We start from the raw sequence: 21,387 nt of genomic DNA on the forward strand, positions 1-21,387 counted from the left end.
CGATGAAGAGGAAGGTAAACGGCTGCCACAGTGTACGGTGTAGAGAGAGCACGGAGGTGGGGGGGAGGGAGAAGGGGGAAGAAGGAGAGAGAAGGGTGTTTGATGGGGGGAAGAAGGGGGGCAGAAGGTGAGAGAAGGGAAGAGAAGGGGAGGGGGGGTTAGGCTGGGAGAAGGAGTGGAGACACTTTTAAGAAGTATAATAAAGTTTAGCGGGCATTTTACCATGGTAGGTTTTCCTTGGTCCTGAAAACTCCAATGACCCAATCAAAATGTCTGGTCAGCGAAGGAGATTGCCTACGGCTGCCGTCGACTGCCTGTAACTACATAGAGACCCCACACCACTGCACTACGAGTCAAAAAGAACCATGCCGACCAAATTCTATTCGCGGAAACATTTTCAACATGCTGAAAAATTTTGCGCGACCTAGCTGAGGCCACGTGTATTCGGGAACTTCCCATGAGCATGAAGGAGAGTTCCAGCGACCTTGTGGGACTTCCTAGGACCACGTGTCGAGCATGCTGCGAGTTTGAAGGTCGAAGACACTCTTCTAAACTGGCAGATTAGGTCGCCCCAATGGGGACAGCCCCTTTAACATAGAAACATAGAAAATAGGTGCAGGAGTAGGCCATTCGGCCCTTCGAGCCTGCACCGCCATTCAATATGATCATGGCTGATCATCCAACTCAGTATCCTGTACCTGCCTTCTCTCCATACCCCCTGATCCCTTTAGCCACAAGGGCCACATCTAACTCCCTCTTAAATATAGCCAATGAACTGGCCTCAACTACCTTCTGCAGAGAGAGAATTCCAGAGATTCACCACTCTCTGTGTGAAAAAAGTTTTCCTCATCTCGGTCCTAAAAGATTTCCCCCTTACCCTTAAACTGTGACCCCTTGTTCTGGACTTCCCCAACATCGGGAACAATCTTCCTGCATCTAGCCTGTCCAACCCCTTAAGAATTTTGTAAGTTTCTATAAGATCCCCCCTCAATCTTTTAAATTCTAGCGAGTACAAACCAAGTCTGTCCAGTCTTTCTTCATATGAAAGTCCTGACATCCCAGGAATCAGTCTGGTGAACCTTCTCTGTACTCCCTCTATGGCAAGAGTGTCTTTCCTCAGATTAGGAGACCCAAACTGTACGCAACACTCCAGGTGTGGTCTCACCAAGACCCTGTACAACTGCAGTAGAACCTCCCTGCTCCTATACTCAAACCTTTTGCTATGAATGCTAACATACCATTCGCCTTCACTGCCTGCTGCACCTGCATGCCTACTTTTAATGACTGGTGTACCATGACACCCAGGTCTCATCGCATCTCCCCCTTTCCTAATCGGCCACCATTCAGATAATAATCTACTTTCCTGTTTTTGCCACCAAAGTGGATAACCTCACATTTATCCACATTATACTGCATCTGCCATGCATTTGCCCACTCACCCAGCCTATCCAAGTCACCTTGCAGCCTCCTAGCATCCTCACAGCTAACACTGCCCCCCAGCTTCGTGTCATCCGCAAACTTGGAGATGTTGCATTCAATTCCCTCGTCCAAATCATTAATATATATCGTAAATAGCTGGGGTCCCAGAACTGAGCCTTGCGCTACCCCACTAGTCACTGCCTGCCATTGTGAAAAGGACCCGTTTACTCCTATTCTTTGCTTCCTGTCTGCCAGCCAGTTCTCTATCCACATCAATACTGAACTCCCAATACTGTGTGCTTTAAGTTTGTATAATAATCTCTTATGTGGGACCTTGTCGAAAGCCTTCTGAAAGTCCAGATATAACACATCCACTGGTTCCCCCTTATCCACTCTACTAGTTACATCCTCGAAAAATTCTATAATGATTTACCCTTCATAAATCCATGCTGACTTTATCCAATGATTTCACCACTTTCCAAATGTGCTGCTATCCCATCTTTAATAACTGATTCTAGCAGTTTCCCCACTACCGACGTCAGACTAACTGGTCTGTAATTCCCCGTTCCACGATTTAGTGCTGTTTCAGCACAGTTGATAACATTTTTTATCTCTTTACTGATGATTGAATGTAGAATGATTGGGTTGTAGTGAGCTGGGTTCGATTCTTCTCGTCCTTTATGAACAGGACATACCTGATCATTAAAAAAGAACAGAAATACACAATAGAATTTAACATGAACATCCACCACAGCATTCTTCACTGTGATGGAAGGCAACAAAGTTCAGTCAGTCTTCATCCTTTGTTCACACGTGGTTGGGGGCCTTGGCCCTCCATAGTTGCCGCTATGGATGGCCTGATGTTCAAGCCCTCTCGTCGGGATGGTTGAGACAAGGAAGTCGGGACAGATCGAACACACTCACGGCTTGGAGTTCCCGAATCGGCCACTTCCCTACAGGAGACTGCGGCTTCAGAATGTTATAGGCCACAGGCCGGCGGTCGAAGCTCTTCTCCGGTGATCCCCGGCAAGATATAACCCCGTTCCACGATGGTAAAGTCCACGCTGAGCCCGCTGATGAAGTTCTGGGCCCGACTCCAGGAATGGCCGCACCAATCCAAGATGTTAGGCCGCAAGGTAGGCGACGACAAGGAAAATAGTTGCATCTCCGTCGAGGTAGGTGACGGAAAATGTTAGGTGGACCGAAAATTCCCCCCTATTCCCCCCTCACCCCCCCTATTATTCACTCATGGCTTCTGACTGAATGAGTCTTGCCTTTAGCAGTCCGTATTGGGCCCTGTGATGGTGAGGGTGGGGATTTTCTTGGAGCCTCTTCCTCTTATTAAATGATCAGCATTCAGGACTAGATGTGGCTGAAGAGCAGTGCTTTGTTCTAATGTACTGGTTGGTATGTTGCTATGTTTTTGCTGTTTTGCATGCATGCAGTACAGGTTCACGAAGTTGGCGTCTCATTTTTATTGAATGCACGGTGCTGATCCTAACATGCCCTTCTATATTCCTCCTTAATTAACCATAATTAATACCATGAAGGCAATGGTGGACTTGGGGACATACTGTTCCATGTGATTTGCAGATTGTTATGGTGGATATTGCCCCTACTTCTCATGGTCCATGGGACTCAAAGAAAGCAGAATTTTGAGCTGCAAGATTTGTGCTGAGTCCATCACATTTTTTTTCATTCAGCTGGAGTATACATTGGAGTGATCTCACATTGTTAAAATTGAGTTATTATGGGAAAGATTGCCCAGAATTATAGCTAATTTTGGAATGCAACAATTGAAACATCAGTTTTGGAATGCCGTATGGAATTAAATGCAAGAAATTGAACAGTTACAACAGTATCAGTTCATAAATTTGGCTTTCACTCATTACCAATCTTACTTTTTGTCATGAGAATGGAAATGAAAAATGACAATTTACCATTGCAGGTTTTTCAATTTCCCAAAAGACTAAATGTTTGCTCCATGTACAATTACTGACATTTGGTCTGCTCTACTTTCTCAGTGTACTGCTGATATCATCTCACTTTAAGGAGCACGTTTTGTCTCAGAAAGGACTGCGATAAAACATCTGACTTCTCACCTTGCTGATTGGACATGATGCTGAAGATGACATAGTCCCGCCCCACTGCCAGTAGCATAGAGGCAGTGAGATATATGGGTATTTGGGGAAAGAGTAAAGTGAATCTGGACCATTTGAAAATTACTGAAGGGAATCAGTGTGATAAAGCTACAAATTCAGAAAAAACTTGGGTGCAGAGCAGAGGTTATCAAAATCCTTGTAGGAATTAAAAGACTGCCTCACCATGAAGTATCTAGGTTCTAGGTGATGATGAGAAATTGGTACACAATATACAAAGCTATTAAAAGTGTTATGTAATTCAATTTTATTGATGAGCAAGGCCATCAATTAGGCAAGAAAATGGCAAATGTAATTACCAGTCTGGTCAAGAACGTGATTATAACACATCGTTAGCCCCATGGACAGCCTGTTTCGCACCACCACCCCTATTAAGCCAATGATGTGATGGACCAATAACCTTTTCATGAAATACATGTCATCTTTGTAAATGCTTAATGCTTTCGTTTTGGGGAGCCGATAGTTGTACTTATTGAGGTTTCTGCCCTTTGACTATCCTGTCAATTTTTGACATAGCTGTTCTCATGACATTTGCATGCTTTTCCTCAAATTTCTGGAGCTCCTCCATGGCAGCCATTGAGGAATCCACTGGGAATTCTTTAATTCACATTGAAACAACTGGACACTCCAAGGCATAGGAGTAATGGATACCACCACCTTGCTAAGGTGTAAGTGACCTATGACTATTAAATACTTTTGAACTTAATCTTTTGTTCCCTGTTTCGATGCATATTAGGGTCCCAGGATAGTTGCATGTTCCTTGCAATTGATTAAATCATTCTATGAAGTTGTGTCATTCGAAAGATACTGGTGTGATTAGGGTTGTAATTGAATCCTGATGAACACATTAACTACTTGGCTAAGTAACAATGTACATGAGCCAGGGACTATAAACTCCAAATTCTTATAAGTATCTGGCAAGCCTTCAACTCATCACCCACTCAATCATGCAGTCAACAGCTCATTTGAAGTAACACAAAACACTCAACAAAGGCAATTATTTAATGGAATGGATTTGATTTCTAAAACGTGCTGTAGCACCTGGGCTTATGTTTGTTTCAAACGGCTATTTTGAATTGCATTTTGCTTTTTATTGGGAATTTTGTAGACTGGGCAGGAATGAAAATGGGCTCAAGGGTGATATCTGGTTCCTTTGAGATTCGAGGCAACAAAAGTGAATAGTTTATTTGATCTTTTGGGAATTGTAAAATTGGTATGAATGGGTAAAGGTCTGGAAAGTTGGAATGAAATGTTTGCTATCTTTTTTTTTTGCAGTTCTATACATTGGATTTTAATTTAGGAGACTTGACTGTTGTCTCCCACACACTTTAGTCACACAATGCCGTACGCTCCCATTGAAAAATAACACCAAATGGATTAGGCCACTGCCCCAATATCCCTCTGCTAACTTGTGTATGTTGAAAAAGGAAGAGATTCAATTTGGCCTTGAGGCACCTCAATTGAAAAGCCTAACTTTCTGGATTCATACTTAGAATGGCCACTTGAGCAACGTACCATATGATTGCTGGGCTCCAGCAGATAAAAAAACAAAGAATATATTGGAGTAGGCTGGAAATTGTGCTAATGAATTTACCACCTTTGTAAGTGAAGTGATATGACTTTACACATGCAGCACTGAACTTCTTCCTATCTGGCACCTCCTTTATTCCATAATGTATTTTCTTCACATGAATAAGTTTGTGGAACTGATCCAGAGTTGGTTAGAGAGACTGACAAATGGGAGGGTAATTATTATTGCAGAAACCAGCCTTTAGAATATTCAGTCAATGAGAATGTGGACCAGATGTTTCTCAGGTGATATCGGACTGCTCAGTGGGTCACTTCCTAGCAAAGCACAGCCTCTGAGGGATAAACATCATTAAAATGTAATAAATGCAATAAAAAAAAGATTAACAGCATGAGCTTTTATTGGAATAGAAGTCTTCATTCACAGCTTTTTAGAAGTGTTTTGGAAAAGATTACTCAGTCTGTAGAGACCGGGACTCAAAGGACTTTGCAGGCTCCTGCAAGATATTTAAGAAGGCTTTTTTCAATCAGTTTGGTCAATCTCTGAGAAGTGTTGGAATTGAATGACACAATTTGTTACCCTTTTCTCTTAAACGAGATCCAACTTGAGGAAATTGTGTTTTGGCGAAACTTATTTTTCTGTTTGTGTACTATTTTATGATATGTCATTTCATTACAAAGGTTTAAATTGTTTTCTTTCCTTGGTTAAGTTGAGCTGAATATTTTTGAAGAACTACCACCTCTTTCCCTCACTGTGGCTCACAAATGGTTGGCTTTTTGGATCAAGAATGGTTGGCTTCAGCTCCAGTTCTTGGGTTCAAGATGGGACCCACATACTCTTCTACTGGTTAGCAGGAGCTGATTAAGAGGGGGTGGTGGGGGGATTTGAGAATATTTTGAGAATAAAATGATCTTACCTGGGCTTGCAGGCTTCATAACCAGGTAACCAGAACATAATAGTGCAAAAATCAAAGTAAGCAGTGTAACCAAAACAAAGTCCATAGTAGACTGTTGCTAAGGTAAGGTGGTGGTAGGGTTGTGCAGTATGGATCTAAGAGCCTGTTGATTGTTGGCAAGAGGCTGTTCAGAAACCTGGTGGTCAGGCCATTGTATCTACCTTCCAGACAGTCGCAACAAGATGAGAGCGTGGTTAGGGTAGTGTGCGTCTTTCATGATATCAACTGCTTTTTTGAGGCAGCACTTCCTTTAAATCCATTCGATGGTGGGGCAATCAATACCCACGGTGGACCAGGCAATGTCCACCACTTTCTGCAGCCTGCTTCATTCCCGGGCATTCGGTTTACAGAACCAGGCCATGATGCAGCCAGTCAGTATACTCTCTACTGTACACCCATGGAATATTAAAACATTCAATGGTGAAAACCGCATGAGCAATAGTTATCGACACTGATAATGGGATAGATATTAATTTACATCCTTGAATAATGCCAAATATATTCCTTCTAGCAGAAAACATAAGATCATGAACAGGTTTGCAACTCAGCCTGATCTTCACATTAACTGCCCTGCTTCACCAACAACCATTCCTCTGCCTGTTACGATAACTATCAACACCAATTAAAGATGGGAACTCTTAATTCATAAGACCAGGAAGTTAAGCTGTACATTTTTTTTGCAAAGGGAGATGATGTTGTGCTGTCGGGCAAAACAGTCCCTCTTCTGTTGGTTTAATAATCGGAGCTTGGTTGCTCACACCTGATGGGTCTCACGTGAATTAATCTAATCTGTTCCAAACTATTGCAGTGTGCAACAAAGTACCTCATACCGCCTATCCTCCGGTGATTTTGTTTCGTCATCTAGTTATAGTTTTAGAGATACAGAGTGGAAACTGGCCCTTCGGCCCACCAAGTCCACTCCGATCAGCGAACTCCGCATATTAACACTATTCTTCACACACTAGGGACAACGTACACATACACCAAGCCAATTAATCTACATACCTGTACGCCTTTGGGGTGTGGGAGGAATCCAAAGATCTCGGAGAAAACCCATGCAGTCATGGGGGGAACATACAAACTCCGTACAGACACACTACCCGTAGTCAGGATTGAATCCGGAACTGCACGCGCTGTCAGGTAGCAACTCTACCGCTGCGCCACCATGCCACCTCATTTGTTGCTGGTATTTGGTTAGCAGCAAATATTTCCATCGAGGTAGAGGGAGTTGAATGGAGCAAGACCCCAAGTCACAAAGCAGTCAAATTAGGGTAAGGTTGCTGAGATGCCTCTGTCATATCGAGGAGCAAGTTCATGACTTTGGATTGTGTCTTCAGGATGGGAATGGACTGAGTCAATACAACATGAATGCTGCAAGTATAGAAAACTCCCTGCTCTTCAACATCATCTAATAAACTGTGGGGAATAAATCAATTGTTCATATTTCTGAGTGACCAATATTTATACTTTGCAACATGGTTTGGGAATCAAAGGAGCTAACATACATAAGAAATTAGTTGCTTGCTTTCTTTTCTCAGTTAGCAGAGTTTAGTTTATTGTCATGTATACTGAGGCACAGTGAAAAGTTTTTTTTGTTGTATGCTATCCAGATCCTATAGCGAGCAAGAGAGTCCATTCGATGAAAAAGACGTAGGCAGATTCATGGGTAATTTTCGGCCCCATTTCCGTAGCCGGCTTCCGTCTCCGCATGGAAGGGAGGTTGGTTTGTGTGATGGTCCGGGATGCATCCACAATTCTTTGCAATTTCTTGTGGCCTTGGATGGAGCTGCTCCAACACCAAGCTGTAATGCATCCTGATAAAATGCTTTCTATTGCGCATCTGCAGAAGTTGATGAGAGTTGTAGGGGACATGCCCTTCTTAACCCTTCGAAGAGGCATTGGCGTGCTTTCTTGGTTGTTGCTTCAATATGGATGGTCCAGGAGAAGTTGTTGGTGATATTGATTCCTAGGAATTTTCAACCATCTCTACTTTGGCGACATCAGCGCAAACTGGGGTATATGTACCGCTTCACTTCCTGAAGTTGATCACTATCTCCTTTGTCTTGCTGGCATTGAGAGAAAAGTTGTTGGCATGACACCCGGAGACAAGGTTCTTGATCACCTCCCTGTACTCTTTCATCATTAGATGAGCTACTCCCTGCTAGCACAGGACATTTCAGAACAATGGGCTCAGAATTGTGCTGATGAAAATCATATTTCAGTGATATTGTTCTTTATCTCCATCTCAAGTGTCTAGAAATGATAAAACACTGAATGATAAATCGGTTGAACACATTAACATTCTGAAACTGCGTTGAAGGAGGATACATTCACAAGGATTATAGTCAGATTACAAAATGTGAATGTTTACAGTCTTTTTTCCTGCATTACAAACTTTGTATTTGGAAGCAAAGTTGTTGTGTTGTTGCAGTAAATCTACCCACAAAAACCCAGCAATATCTGTCCCATAAATGTTGCTTTTGTTGTTGTCACTTGTTATCAGGCTCAGCTGTCGGGAATGTCACAAAGCTGTCAATCACAATAAACCAGAAAGTAAAAAACATTCTGTTTAAAACTGAAGTATTCTCACTTTACTAAACGTTATTGTGAGATATTATCTGTTTATAATATTCTAATTTGTTCGTAGATTACAAATTAATGCAAGATTGTGGCCATTATTGCAGAATAATTTTTGTTTTTATTAGAATCATATACAGGAGGTCATTCAATATACTTTGCTCATGGTGGGATTTGGTGGAACAATTGGTGCATTAATTTCGAACATTGCATTCTAATGCATTTTTTCCTACTTGCTCACTATATTTGAGCTTGTTTAATAATAATTTGTCATAACTTGATGAATGCAATACTTACTCTAAACAACAATGGCAAACCTTGGCATTGGTCTAATTCTGAGAAAGGTCTTTGACCTGAAACATTAACACTATTTCTCTGTCCACAAATGCTACCTGACTTTATTTCAAATTTGCAGCATCAATGTTTTCTTTAAACATTTTTCCACGCCAGCCAATTTCAGCTGGACACAATGTAAGGAAAGACTATCAGAGGGAGTGTGTATTGAGTGTAAACAGGTGGAACTGGTGGAGATTTGAGCTTAAAGAGGAATGCGTAACATAGAAACAGAAAGGAGAAAAATAGAATTCAGAATATAAGGACATTCTTTTAGGAAGGAGATGAAGAGAAATGTCGTTAGTCAGGGGGTGGTGAATCTGTGGAATTCTTTGCCACATAAGGCTGTGGAGGCCAAGTCAGTTTTAAGGCAGAGATAGATAGATTCTTGTTTAAGAAGGAACTGCAGATGCTGGAAAATCGAAGGTAGACAAAAGTGCTGGAGAAACTCAGCGGGTGCAGCAGCATCTATGGAGCGAAGGAAAGAGGCAACGTTTCGGGCCGAAACCCTTCATCAGACCCAGATAGATTCTTGATTAGTACAGGTGTCAGAGGTTACGTGGAGAAAGCAGGAGAATGGGGTTAGGAGGGAGAGATAGATCTGCCATGATTGAATGGACCGAATGGCATAATTCAACTCCTATTCGATATGACCTTATGAGTGGAGACCTGATATTGTTGGTATTGTCCAAATCTAGCCTAATGAGCTTGTCCCACTTAGGCGATTTTTCAGTGGACTGCCGGCGACCGTCAAGTTGCCAGCAGTCACCTCGAAAACCGGGAACTGGAACGGCGACTGTCAGAGTGGAACACATACACACAAACACAGCGCTCCCCCCGCTTGCCCTGTGTAAAAAATTCACACAGTGCAAAACCAAGGTGATACAGATACACACCGCGATGAACAGGAAGGTTGGCGCTGTAAAAAGATGGCTAAAGCACAGTGTACGGTAAGTCCTTTAAAAAAGGGGAGGAGAAGGAGTGGAGACAACTTTTAATAAGCCAGTGATACACGGCTGTGAAGCTCGGCAGACATTTAACATTACCGGTGGGTTATCCTTGTTTCTGAAAACTATTGCTTACCTTTTTTTTCCCCAATGAGCCAATGAAATTCACCGTCAGCACCGGCTACAACCTACGAGAACCACCGAGAACCTTCGACCTCCTGGCAACCCATTAGGCCCTCCTGCCGACCCACTTACGGATCGAGAATTCTCACTACTCTCCATGGCGACTTCATTCTAGTTGCCGCTAATTTTTCAACATGTTGAAAAATTCACAGCGACCATAATGAGGCCGCGACTAATTCCCGGAATGTGGGAACTCCTCACGATCATGAAGGCGACTCCCCGGCAAACACCCGTGAACATGTGGCGAGCATGTGGCGACTGCATAGTTTCCTGCAGCCGCTTTAAAAAGTCGCCTAAGTGGGACAGGCCCATAATGAAATCTGAATGCACCAACTGGAAGTACATATAATTGAAGTTGATCTGACGGGGTACAAGGCAAGGCAGCAGGTAACCGACACGGACACTTCTCTCCCAGATAAACTAAACAACTTCTTTGCACGTTTTGATGCAGCAAACACCACACCCAAGAGGAGAGCCAGCCCCTGCCTACAAACCGACCAGCCAGTCCTGACCATAGACAAAATGGACACACGGAGAATCCTGTCTAAGGTCAACCCGTGGAAAGCAGTCGGACCCGACAACATCCCAGGACGTGTGCTAAAGGAATGTGCTGAGGAGTTAACAGATGTGCTAACAGACATCTTTAACATCTCCCTTAGTCAGGCCATTGTCCCCACATGCCTCAAAACTTCCACGATAATCCCCATAGCGAAGAAACCAGTGGTTGCCTGCCTAAATGACTACCGCCCTGTCGCCCTGACCCCAATAATAATGAAGTGTTTTGAACGCCTGGTGAAACCCCCACATTACTGCCAGCCTCCCCTCATCGTTAGACCCCCTACAGTTTGCCTATCGCCCCAACCGCTCTACAGAGGATGCCATCTCCACCACGCTGCACACAGTAATCGCGCATCTGGAACACAAGAACACATACGCCAGAATCCTGTACATTGACTTCAGCTCAGCGTTTAATACCATCATCCCACAGAGACTTGTGGAGAAACTAACCCTGCTGGGCCTCAACACCACCCTGTGTCACTGGATCTTGGACTTTCTGACAGAGAGACCGCAGTCAGTCCGTGTTGGCAAGAACACTTCAGGCTCGATCACGCTGAGCACCGGCTCCCCTCAAGGCTGTGTGCTCAGCCCGCTGTTGTTCACACTGCTCACACATGACTGTGCTGCCAGATTCAGGGACAATAAAATCATAAAGTTCGCGGACGACACTACAGTGGTGGGACTCATCAGTGGAGATGACGAAACAAGGTACAGGGAGGAAGTAGAACAACTGGTGGACTGGTGCGGCAAAAATAACCTGGAATTGAATGTCGACAAAACTAAGGAGATGGTTGTCGACTTCAGGAGGGCGCAGCCAGAGCATACACCGCTCAGCATTAGTGGCACTGCAGTGGAGAGAGTGGAGAGCATAAAGTTCCTCGGTGTGCAGATAACGGACAACCTCACCTGGTCCAGGAACACCACTGGGACCGTCAAACGGGCCCATCAGCGACTGCACTTCCTGAGGAAACTAAAACAGGCCTCACTCCCCACCAACATCCTCAGGACTTTCTACAGGGGCACGGTGGAGTCTGTACTCACGTACTGCATAAATACGTGGTACTGCACCTGCAACTGCTCGGACAGGAAGGCTCTGCAGAGGGTAGTGAGGGGAGCAGAGAGGATCATTGGCGTCTCCCTACCCTCGGTACAAGAACTGTTCCAGAGCCGCTGTCTGAAGAAAGCACAGAGAATTGCCAAGGACAAACTGCACCCCCTCCACACACACCTGGATCTCTTGCCATCAGGCAAGAGATATCGAAGCATCAAAGCCCGGACTACGAGGCTGCTAAACAGCTTCCTACCACAGGCGGTGAGGCTGCTAAACAGTCACTCTGCACTCACAGTCACTTGACTTGACTCTGCGGCTGGCACGGACACTTTAATAACTGGCACTGGCCACTCAAATCAGCGGCCCCGGACATTTTTTATGATTGGTTTACTGTATTTTAACATTGTGTTTTTTACCTGCTTTTAACTATTTATTCTGTTCCATCAGGGACTGGATTGTTTTTTTTAGTGTTATTATGTGAGAAGTGTTTTTAAATTTCATGTGCGATGCTCCGCTATTCACTGGGAAACGTCTTTTCATTTTGCACTGTACTTGTTGCTTGCAAGATGACAATAAAGGTGGATTGATTGATTGATTGATAATGATCACTTCAACTGTAAAGGAAAGAAACCATTCGTGGCAGAGCTCATAGAAGGTTTGGAATTCCAGATTTCTTAAGATTATGATTTTATTGGCAGTGGGCAGTAAAAAAATTAATTGAAGTGAAAAGGTTGACAATTCATCATCTATTGCTATCCAAATTTTATTCATAACTTATTACCTTCTCTGGTTGTTTATTTCTGTCTGTGTTGTAATCATCTCTTGTTCAGATTTATAAGATCATGAATGGACAATGTTTTCCTGATTATCTGGCCTGTTCTATGTTCATTTTCAAAGAAGGCAGATATATCAGCTACCATGCACCTGGAAGAGGTTGCACATCAGATGGGAATATTTTAGACACCAGGAACTGCAGATGGTTTGCAAAAAAAGACACAGTGCTGGAGTAATTCAACAGGAACTTGTCTGTGGCTGTAGTACTTGACAAGGTTATACAACAGGCAATGGAATACATATCAGGGTGTTAAATACGTCAGATGTTGGCTTGTACAGTAAGCCATCTGGAATACAGTGCTCCATTAAGGACCTTGATGAAAAGAATGATCGAAAACGGCGTCTCGCACGATCGTCAAAAAGTGGAAATTACTCTTTTGTTCCTTGGGATGTCCCAAAGTACTTCACAGTCAATGAATTACATTTGAAATGCTGCTGTTAACATAGCCAAAGGCAGCAATTATTTTGTGCACAGCAGTTTTCTTTTACAAAGATTAACACAATATCTGGTGAAACTGCTTTTGGTGTTGTTCAAGGGATACATTTTGGCCAAGGTATTGGAAGAATTCCTCATTGTTCTTCAAATAATGCAGTGGGAGCAATAACTCTCCCTGTGCAATAGACACAACCTCAGTTTAAGGTTTCATCTGAAGTTATGCCGTTTGACAATGCAGCAATTTTCAGTAGTTCCACTGAAGTGTCCGCTTGTATTCCATGTTCAGATCTCTGGCATGGGATTGAATTCCTGTCTATTACCATTGAACCAAGTTGGTAGTGAATATATATAAAGGAAATGTTCAGAAGGTCGCTCCACTGGACACCATCATTGAAGAGAAGCCTGTCTGAAATGTTCAAACAATATGTCAGCACAGTGGTGGAGGTGGTAGTGCTGTTGCCTCACTGCAGAGATTTTGATCTTGGGTGTTGGCTGTGTGGAGTTTGCACATTCTGCCTGTCATGTGTGGATTTCCTCTGGGTGCTCTGGTTTCCCTCCACATCCCAAAGACCTGTGAGTAGGCCTCTAAGGAAAATTGCTGCTGACGCGTCGGGAGTGGATGAGAAAATGGGATAACACAGAACTAATTTGAACTGGTGATTGATGGTCAGCATGAACTTGGTGGGCTGAAGGGCCTGTTTCCATGCTGTATCTCTAAACTAAAATACTCACACTTTATTCCTAAAGTCACGACAGTCTCAGAACTACCACCAGCTGGTGAAAAGATGCACAAAATTCCAGCATGGTATGGTACTTTATTTGTCACAGGTACAGTGAAATTCATTTTTGTATACAGTTCAGTATTCAGTTCATGAAAATAATTGCTCCAGTTGAAAGGTTCACTGACGTGGTATTCACATTGTATATTGATACAGAGGAAATTAAAGTTTGTCTGTATGATATAAATTATTTAAGAAGCCATTGATTAAAATTAAATGTGCTTGCTGTTAACTTTGAAGGAAGATTGCCTCTTAGGTATATCAAATATTAAATTGTTTTATCCATATAACAATTAGCACTTGGGCATTTCTTATATGTCAATATTAAAAATAATAATTGTGGTGCACTGAGCAACATATCCCTTCAGAATCTCTGAGTGCTGCTGGTTTGAATAGGCTATGGACATTCGCAAATCATTGAGGTTAACTGATACATTTCATAATGTTAATGCATACAGTTTCCATGTTCAACCAAGCCAGATTAGCTATTTGTTTAACTGCTGTTTATCTATTATTTCTTTTGGCAAATGGGTTTTCATGCTTATCCGCAAAATAGTAGTGAACTAACTTATTTAGATGAGCACCCTTTTGGCAATGATTGGTGGGCAAGTTGGGCCAAGGGGCCTGTTTCCACGTTGTATGACACTGTGACTGACTCTATGTTAAATAAATGTAAGCTTTTCCATTCTTTAGATTATACAGAGTAGGATTTCTGTGAAGTATTTCTTTGTTTTGTTTGCAGGTATCGTCATGGTCCTCATATGTGCCAGTCGCGATATGGAAGTGGCTGCTGCCTGGGCTGGAGGCGAACGCTGGGCAGTGGACTCTGTGTCATGCGTAAGTTACAAAATCCTGAAGGAAATGTTTCAGATTTGACTCCTCTTTCTCACCCTGCTCCAAATTCTGCATGCTGCTGTCCAATCACTTCTGCTTTGGTCAGCCATTGCAACTCTGTATTGAGTGAAGAGTAAGTAAAGGGGCTGTCCCACTTGGGCGACCGAATTGGCGAGTTTAGAAGAGTTGGAAAAAATGTCATGTTGAAGCCCTCCTTCGACTATGTTGAAGACCTCCTTCGACTATGTTGAAGACTAGCTGCGACTAACTTCGGAAAAATTGGACACCGAATAGTGGAGAGTGAAGACGACCTCCTTCGAACTCCCTTCGACTATGATGAAGACTATCTACGACTACCTTCGACTACCTTTGATTCCCTTCAATTCCCCTTGATTACCTACGACTAACATGCTGAACTACTACGACTAAACCTACGAGTAAATAAAGTATCGATTTTTTTCCATGGCGACCTTTTTTTACTCACGGGCATTTTACAACATGTTGAAAATTACGCCGCGACCTAGCTGATGCCTCAAGTGCACGGGGACTAGTCTCGAGCATGAAGGAGAGTTACAAAGACCTCCTACGACCTTGGGTCGACCATGCTGCGAGTATGAGTCGAGGGCAAATTCGCCAGAACTCGCGGATTAGGCCGCCCAAGTGGAACAGGCCCTTAAGGCACTTTTTGGTGACATGTCATCTCTTTTATCTGCACAGGCAACTTCTGGTCTGTGGTTGGACCTATTGTGTGATACATTGCCAACGATGCTCTCATCCACTCACGATTTGTCTGACTCATTCGCTCACTCTATATCCTCTCTTTTATCCTACATCCCAGCCTCTCTTGGTTTCTTCTTGGTTTCTTGGTCCTCCAAAATATTCCAAATGGAATTTAAACTGGAGGTGGTGGGGGGAGGACTTAATCCAGAACGGGTTTTTGGGAAGAAAGAGCTACCTTAAATTTAGTTGCATCTGGTTGGGTAACTATGGTAGTCTCCTTTTGACTCACTATATATCTCTAAGTCTCCGACCCATGCATATGCCCTTGCCCCACATACAATATCACTGCTTGCTCATATTGCCACTCTCAATCACATCCCTGAAGTCGCTTGACAAGCATTGTGATTGGCAAGACTTTCCACTGCCTACCAGATGAAAATGCTTAATTTCTGAGAAAGGCAGAGACTGCCAACATTTGGGTGGAGATCACAGCTAAGGCAGGTCTGATCCCTGCATAAGAACCACATGTCCCGAGTCAGTTGGTCTCTGATGCCTGTCTCTCCAACCTCTGATTTCATTGCCCCCACTTTATCAGCTGCTAATTCTCATTCTACCCCTCCAGTCCTGCAACGTCTGCTTCATTTTCACATGATCTCTCTAGTATATCAAGTTTATATTCCTTGTTTCAGAGTAGAGAACTCCAATACCTTTCCTCCAACCCAAACGTATTCTCAGTACCATTGCTAAACATATCCAAGACAGTACTGATGGAAGTATGATTTAAAACACATTGCTTGTACTTGAGAAGGAGCCTTATGATAAATTGCGTGGAAAAATCAAGCAACAGTTTCTAAAATCAAAGAAGCTAATTATTGAGTACCAGCTGTTTCAAAGTGTAATTGTTGAGGATTAGTGCAAACGATTCTCATGGGAAACAAATTCACATTAACCATGACCTTGTTTGTTTTATTTGCAGCGGTGTGTTCCTTTGGATGTGGGAATGGTTACTGCGTTGCACCCAATCTCTGCTTCTGCAGAGGAGGTCAAGGAATCTCCTGCTCAGGTAACCATAGCAACTATCAACTGCTTTTGAGATAATGTACCTCATTGTTTGCGTTTAGATAACATAGGAACTTGGACAGAGGACAGTTCTTTTTGTGTGGGAGACACAATATCATTGGTTTATTCAAAGATGACTGGTACATATTATCTCCAATGGCATTGACATGAGAGACAAACTCAACATGTGGAAAATTCTGGCCAACCTTGTCTTTTCTAATGAACTTTATAAGATGCAACTAGTCAGGCTGGTATTTGATTGATGTTTTCCTTTCTTTTATATTGCAGATGATGGAAGGTCCAGTCAACTTTTCAGCGATTTGTTATTAAACCACTCGGACAGTGAAGGTGAGAAAAATGAAACACTTTAGATAAAATTCTATTTGCAACATGTGTAATTCTGTTTGCATAATAAAATTCTGTTTGCAACACGTTTCAATGCAAATGAATACTGCATTAAAAAAATAATTTTTATTACTTCCAGTAAAGGCACCGTGCAAGATTATGACATGGCAATTGAGTATTGAAAAATAATGTATTGTAATGTAAAGGATTAGTTGTGTTTGGCCAAGATAAAATATTAAAGCTCTGAAACCAAATCATAATTCTTCTCCAACCCACTCACTTTGAAGTTTAACAAAGATAGAACAGTAGGTAAGTGGCCAAATCTAGATGAGAGTTTAAATAATGTAATGAGGCTTCTGATTGAACCTGCTTTGAAAGATCAAGCCACTCTGATTGAGTCTCTAAGGCCTCCGGAGATCTGGCAACTGAAGAGAAGTGAGGACAACTTTGAAAAATAATGACACAAAGTGCAGGAGTAATTCAGCAGCTCCAGCAACATCTCTGGAGAACATGGATAGGTGATGTTTTGACTGGGGACCCTTCTACAGACTGGTATGAAAAAAAAAAATGTTTCTGGCTAGGCACAACCAAAGCCTCCCACACAATTCTCCCCATTCTCTCACTGTTGTAAGACACCCCACTGTAAACCTATCTGCTTGTCCTGGGATCATTCTTGTAAACCTCCTGGACTGTTTTTCCATTGACATGTGTACAGTTGACTCATTTTCAATTTTACTAATGTGTGCTATTAAAATGGACATGTTAACTCTTGTCATGAAAAATCATTGGTCGACTACAGGTCTTAGTATAGGTCAGTTATCTAAAAAAAAAACATTAAAATGAATATCAGGATAAAGCAATTTTTGTTGAGTGTGTAGTATTAAAATTACCAAAAATGTTCATGTTTTTTAACTTGGGAGATTGTCTGGCCCTGAAAATTCAAAACAGTATTGAATATTATTATAAAACCATCAATGAGCCATTGATGGGGATCTTATAGAGGGGATCTTACAGAAACATATAAAATACTTAAGGGATTGGACAGGCCAGATGCAGGAAAAATGTTCCCCATGTTGGGGAACCAAGGGTCACAGTTTAAGAATAAGGGGTAGGCCATTTAGGTCTGAGATGAGGAAAAATATTTCACCCAGAGAGTTGTGAATCTGTGGAATTCTCTGCCACATAAGTCCGAGGCCAATTCACTGGATGTTTTCAAGGGAAAGTTAGATTTAGCTCTTAGGGTTAATGGAATCAATGGATATATGGGGAAAAGGCAGTGACGGAGTACTGATTTTGGATGATCAGCCATGATCATATTGAATGGCGGTGCTGGCTCGAAGGGCCGAATATCCTACTCTATTTTCTATGTTTCTATGATCAATTTCAACTTTCACAGAAGAAATTGATGAAAAATGTTGGCAGAAATGGATTAAAATCCAAAGGCCTGATCTTCCTTAAAACCAATTTACTTAAAATTCCTTGTCTGATTGGATGTTTTCTTCATTCTCCTGCAAGCTTTTATTCAGCTCATCTCCAGAGCAATCTTTTCTCAAGTGAACCCACCTCCTGTGGGATGGAAAATTCTACTGAGTCCCTTTTTTTTTTGTTTCACCGTTAGAGATATTTGAAATAACATTTGATTAGGGATTGGAAATAGATTAAAACAAATACAGCACAAATGTTTAATAGACAGGATAGTCAGTGTTATCTGAAACATGAACATTTCACAGCTAAGTAATCAACTCTTTGACAATGCACTCAGAGATTGGAGAATTTACATTCCAGATAATTCCCATAAAGACCTGCTTCATGTGTTACATCAACTTATCTTCTAATAGTTTTGATTCATTTAAAAATGTTCTAGATGTGGATGCAGGATATTTCTTTCTTCTAAATTCTCATTCACTCGCTTTGTTTCATGTCAACTGGGTGTCCGCAATAAGTAACACAATTAACATGAACTGCTCAGTTTGAGATTTTGGCACATATTTCTTTCAGTTTTTCTAATTGTACTTCAGCTGTAGGTGAAGGGAAAACAACTGTGTACCATGGTTTAGATAGCCCATAAACATTATGTTCCTTTGACATAGAGGTATTTCAGCTAACCAAGTCCATGTCCACTCTCGAGTCAATCCCATTCTTTACTAATCCTTGTAACCTATTCTCCCCCACAAGCTGATCAACTGCCCCCAAATCCTACCACTCCTCTATACATTGGGGGGAATTTGCAGTGGTCAATTGACCTATGAATCAGCACTATCTTGGGATGGGCGACAGATAGCACAATGGGCTAAGAGTTCGGCTGGCAACCGGAAGGTAGCCGGTTCAAATCCCGCTTGGAGTGCATACTGTCGTTGTGTCCTTGGGCAAGACACTTCACCCACCTTTGCCTGTAATGGAATGTACGGCGGCAGGCGCGGGCACACCGCGACGCCCTGTGTCTCCCTTTCAAGGGAGATTCTAAAAATGCATTTCGTTGTCTCTGTACTGTACACTGACAATGACAATAAATTGAATCATTTCATTTTTTTTTTTATGAGGGAGGAAACTGGAGCACTAGAAGTAAACCCATGCGGCCATAGGGAGAATGTGCAAACTCCACATAGGCAGCATCAGAGTTGGGTTGCTGGAGCTGTGAGGATGCAGCTCTGCTCACTGTGCCACTCGGATGTGTAATCTTTTTGAAAATGTTAATTGTCGATTTCTTCACTATGAGCAGGTTTGTTTCCAATGCAAACCCCCCCCCGGGTGCAAATATGAAGTGGCCAAAGACATTTCTTGCAGCAAATGGGTAACTAGTTCCACACATTTTCTCAAATAGACAAAGGCAAATTCAGTGAGAGCCAGATCCCTACTGGTTTTCGGCATGTAAATAGCAGGTGATTACTTGAATATAGGAACAAGAGAATACATTAGCACGCTATAAATGATGCTGAATAGAAGGAGACACTGAGTATGGCTTTGTTACAGAGTTGGACTTGGAACTGTAGGCATTCAGCCAACTGGGAACAATTACTAAGGCTGACAATGCGAGGGAGCTGGATTTAATTTAGTTGTATTTCGTTCACATACAGGATTTTTTGGGAAGTTACTGAGTTCATCGTGTGGAGGACCTGCATTAAAGTATCCTAAATGGAAGTAGCACAATTAAATATATTGAAGCACTGGGGAATCATTATGAATTCTATATTTTCAGTAAGGATTACATTGGTTTTGTATCAAAATGCTGCTACAGTTTGTTTTCTTTCGAAGCCTATATATTGGTGCCATTCTTGGAAGCTGTGTTGACGTATTGTCAAGCAGGACTAAAACCTCCTCCATTTCAAATAATTAATTATTTCCCTTATCCTCAATGATAGTTTCAGAGCCTCAGCTGGTCATTTTTAAGTTCCTGGTTAGACATAAAATGCTGGAGTAACTCAGCAAGTCAGACAGCATCTCTGGAGAAAAGGAATAGGTGATGTTTTGGGTCATAAGTGATAAGAGTAGAATTAGGCCTATTGGCCCAACAAGTCTACTCTGTCATTCAATCATGGCTGATCTATCTCTATCTCCTAACCCCATTCTCCTGCCTTCTCCCCGTAACCTCTGACACCTATACTAATCAAGAATCTATCTATCTCTGCCTTAAAAATATCCACTGACTTGGCCTACAGCCTTCTGTGGCAAAGAATTACACAGGTTCACCACCCTCAAATTAAATTTCTTCTCATCTCCTTCCTAAAAGAACGTCCTTTAATTCTGAGGCTATGACCTCCAGTCCTCGACTCTCCCACAAATGGAAACATCCTCCCCACATCCACTCTATCCAAGCCTTTCACTATTCTGTATGTTTCAATGAGGCCCCCTCTCATTCTTCTAAACTGCAGCGAGTAAAGGCCCAGTGCTGACAAACGCTCATCATAAGTTAACCTACTCATTCCTGGGATCATTCTTGTAAACCTCTTCTGGACCATCTCAGAGCCAGCACATTCTTCCTCAGACATGGTGCCCAAAATTGCTCACAATATTCCAAATGCAGCCTTACCAGAGCCTTATAGAGCCTCAGCATTACATCCCTGTTTTTGTATACAAGCCCTCTTGAGATAAATGCTAGCATTGAGTTTGCTTTCTTTAATACTGATTTGACTTGCAGATTTAATTTTTTGTGAATCCTGCACCAGTACTCCCAAGTCCTTTTGCACCTCCAATTTTTGGATTCTCTCCCCATTTAGAAAATAGTCAACGCCTTTATTCCTACCACCAAAATGCATGAATCCACAATTTGCTCTACTATATTCCATATGCCACTTCTCTGCCCACTCTCCCAACCTGTCCAAGTCCTTCTGCAGAGTCCCTGTTTTCTCTGCAATACCTGCCCTTCCACCTATTTTTGTAAAATCAGGAAACTTGGCCACAAAGCCTTCAATCCCCTCGTCCAAATCATTTATATACAACGTGAAGAGTAGCGGCCCCAGCACTGACCCCTCCGGAACTCCGCTAGTCACTGGCAGCCAACCAGTAAAAGCCCCCTTTATTACCACGTTTTGTTTTCTGCCATCCAGCAACCCAGCTATCCTTGCTAGTATCTGCCCTTTGATACCGTGGGCTCTCATCTTCCTTAGCAGCCTCACGTGTGGCACCTTAGCAAAGGTTTTCTGAAAATCTAAATAAACAACATCTACTGACTC

The 21,387-nt window shown here is 42.4% G+C and overlaps 1 protein-coding gene across 1 annotated transcript in view; it reads left to right on the forward strand.

Moving 5' to 3' along the window:
- The window catches only part of LOC129705833 (kielin/chordin-like protein), a 213,594-nt gene that overhangs the window by 25,464 nt on the left and 166,743 nt on the right, over window positions 1-21,387 (forward strand). Inside the window, exons 2-4 of the mRNA XM_055649667.1 lie at window positions 14,502-14,596; window positions 16,290-16,376; window positions 16,661-16,720. Of these exons, the coding sequence (XP_055505642.1) occupies window positions 14,502-14,596; window positions 16,290-16,376; window positions 16,661-16,720 (242 nt within the window). The remainder of the gene's footprint in view (window positions 1-14,501; window positions 14,597-16,289; window positions 16,377-16,660; window positions 16,721-21,387) is intronic.

This window comes from Leucoraja erinacea, chromosome 18 (genome assembly GCF_028641065.1).
Source record: "Leucoraja erinacea ecotype New England chromosome 18, Leri_hhj_1, whole genome shotgun sequence".
Lineage (NCBI taxonomy): Eukaryota > Metazoa > Chordata > Chondrichthyes > Rajiformes > Rajidae > Leucoraja > Leucoraja erinaceus.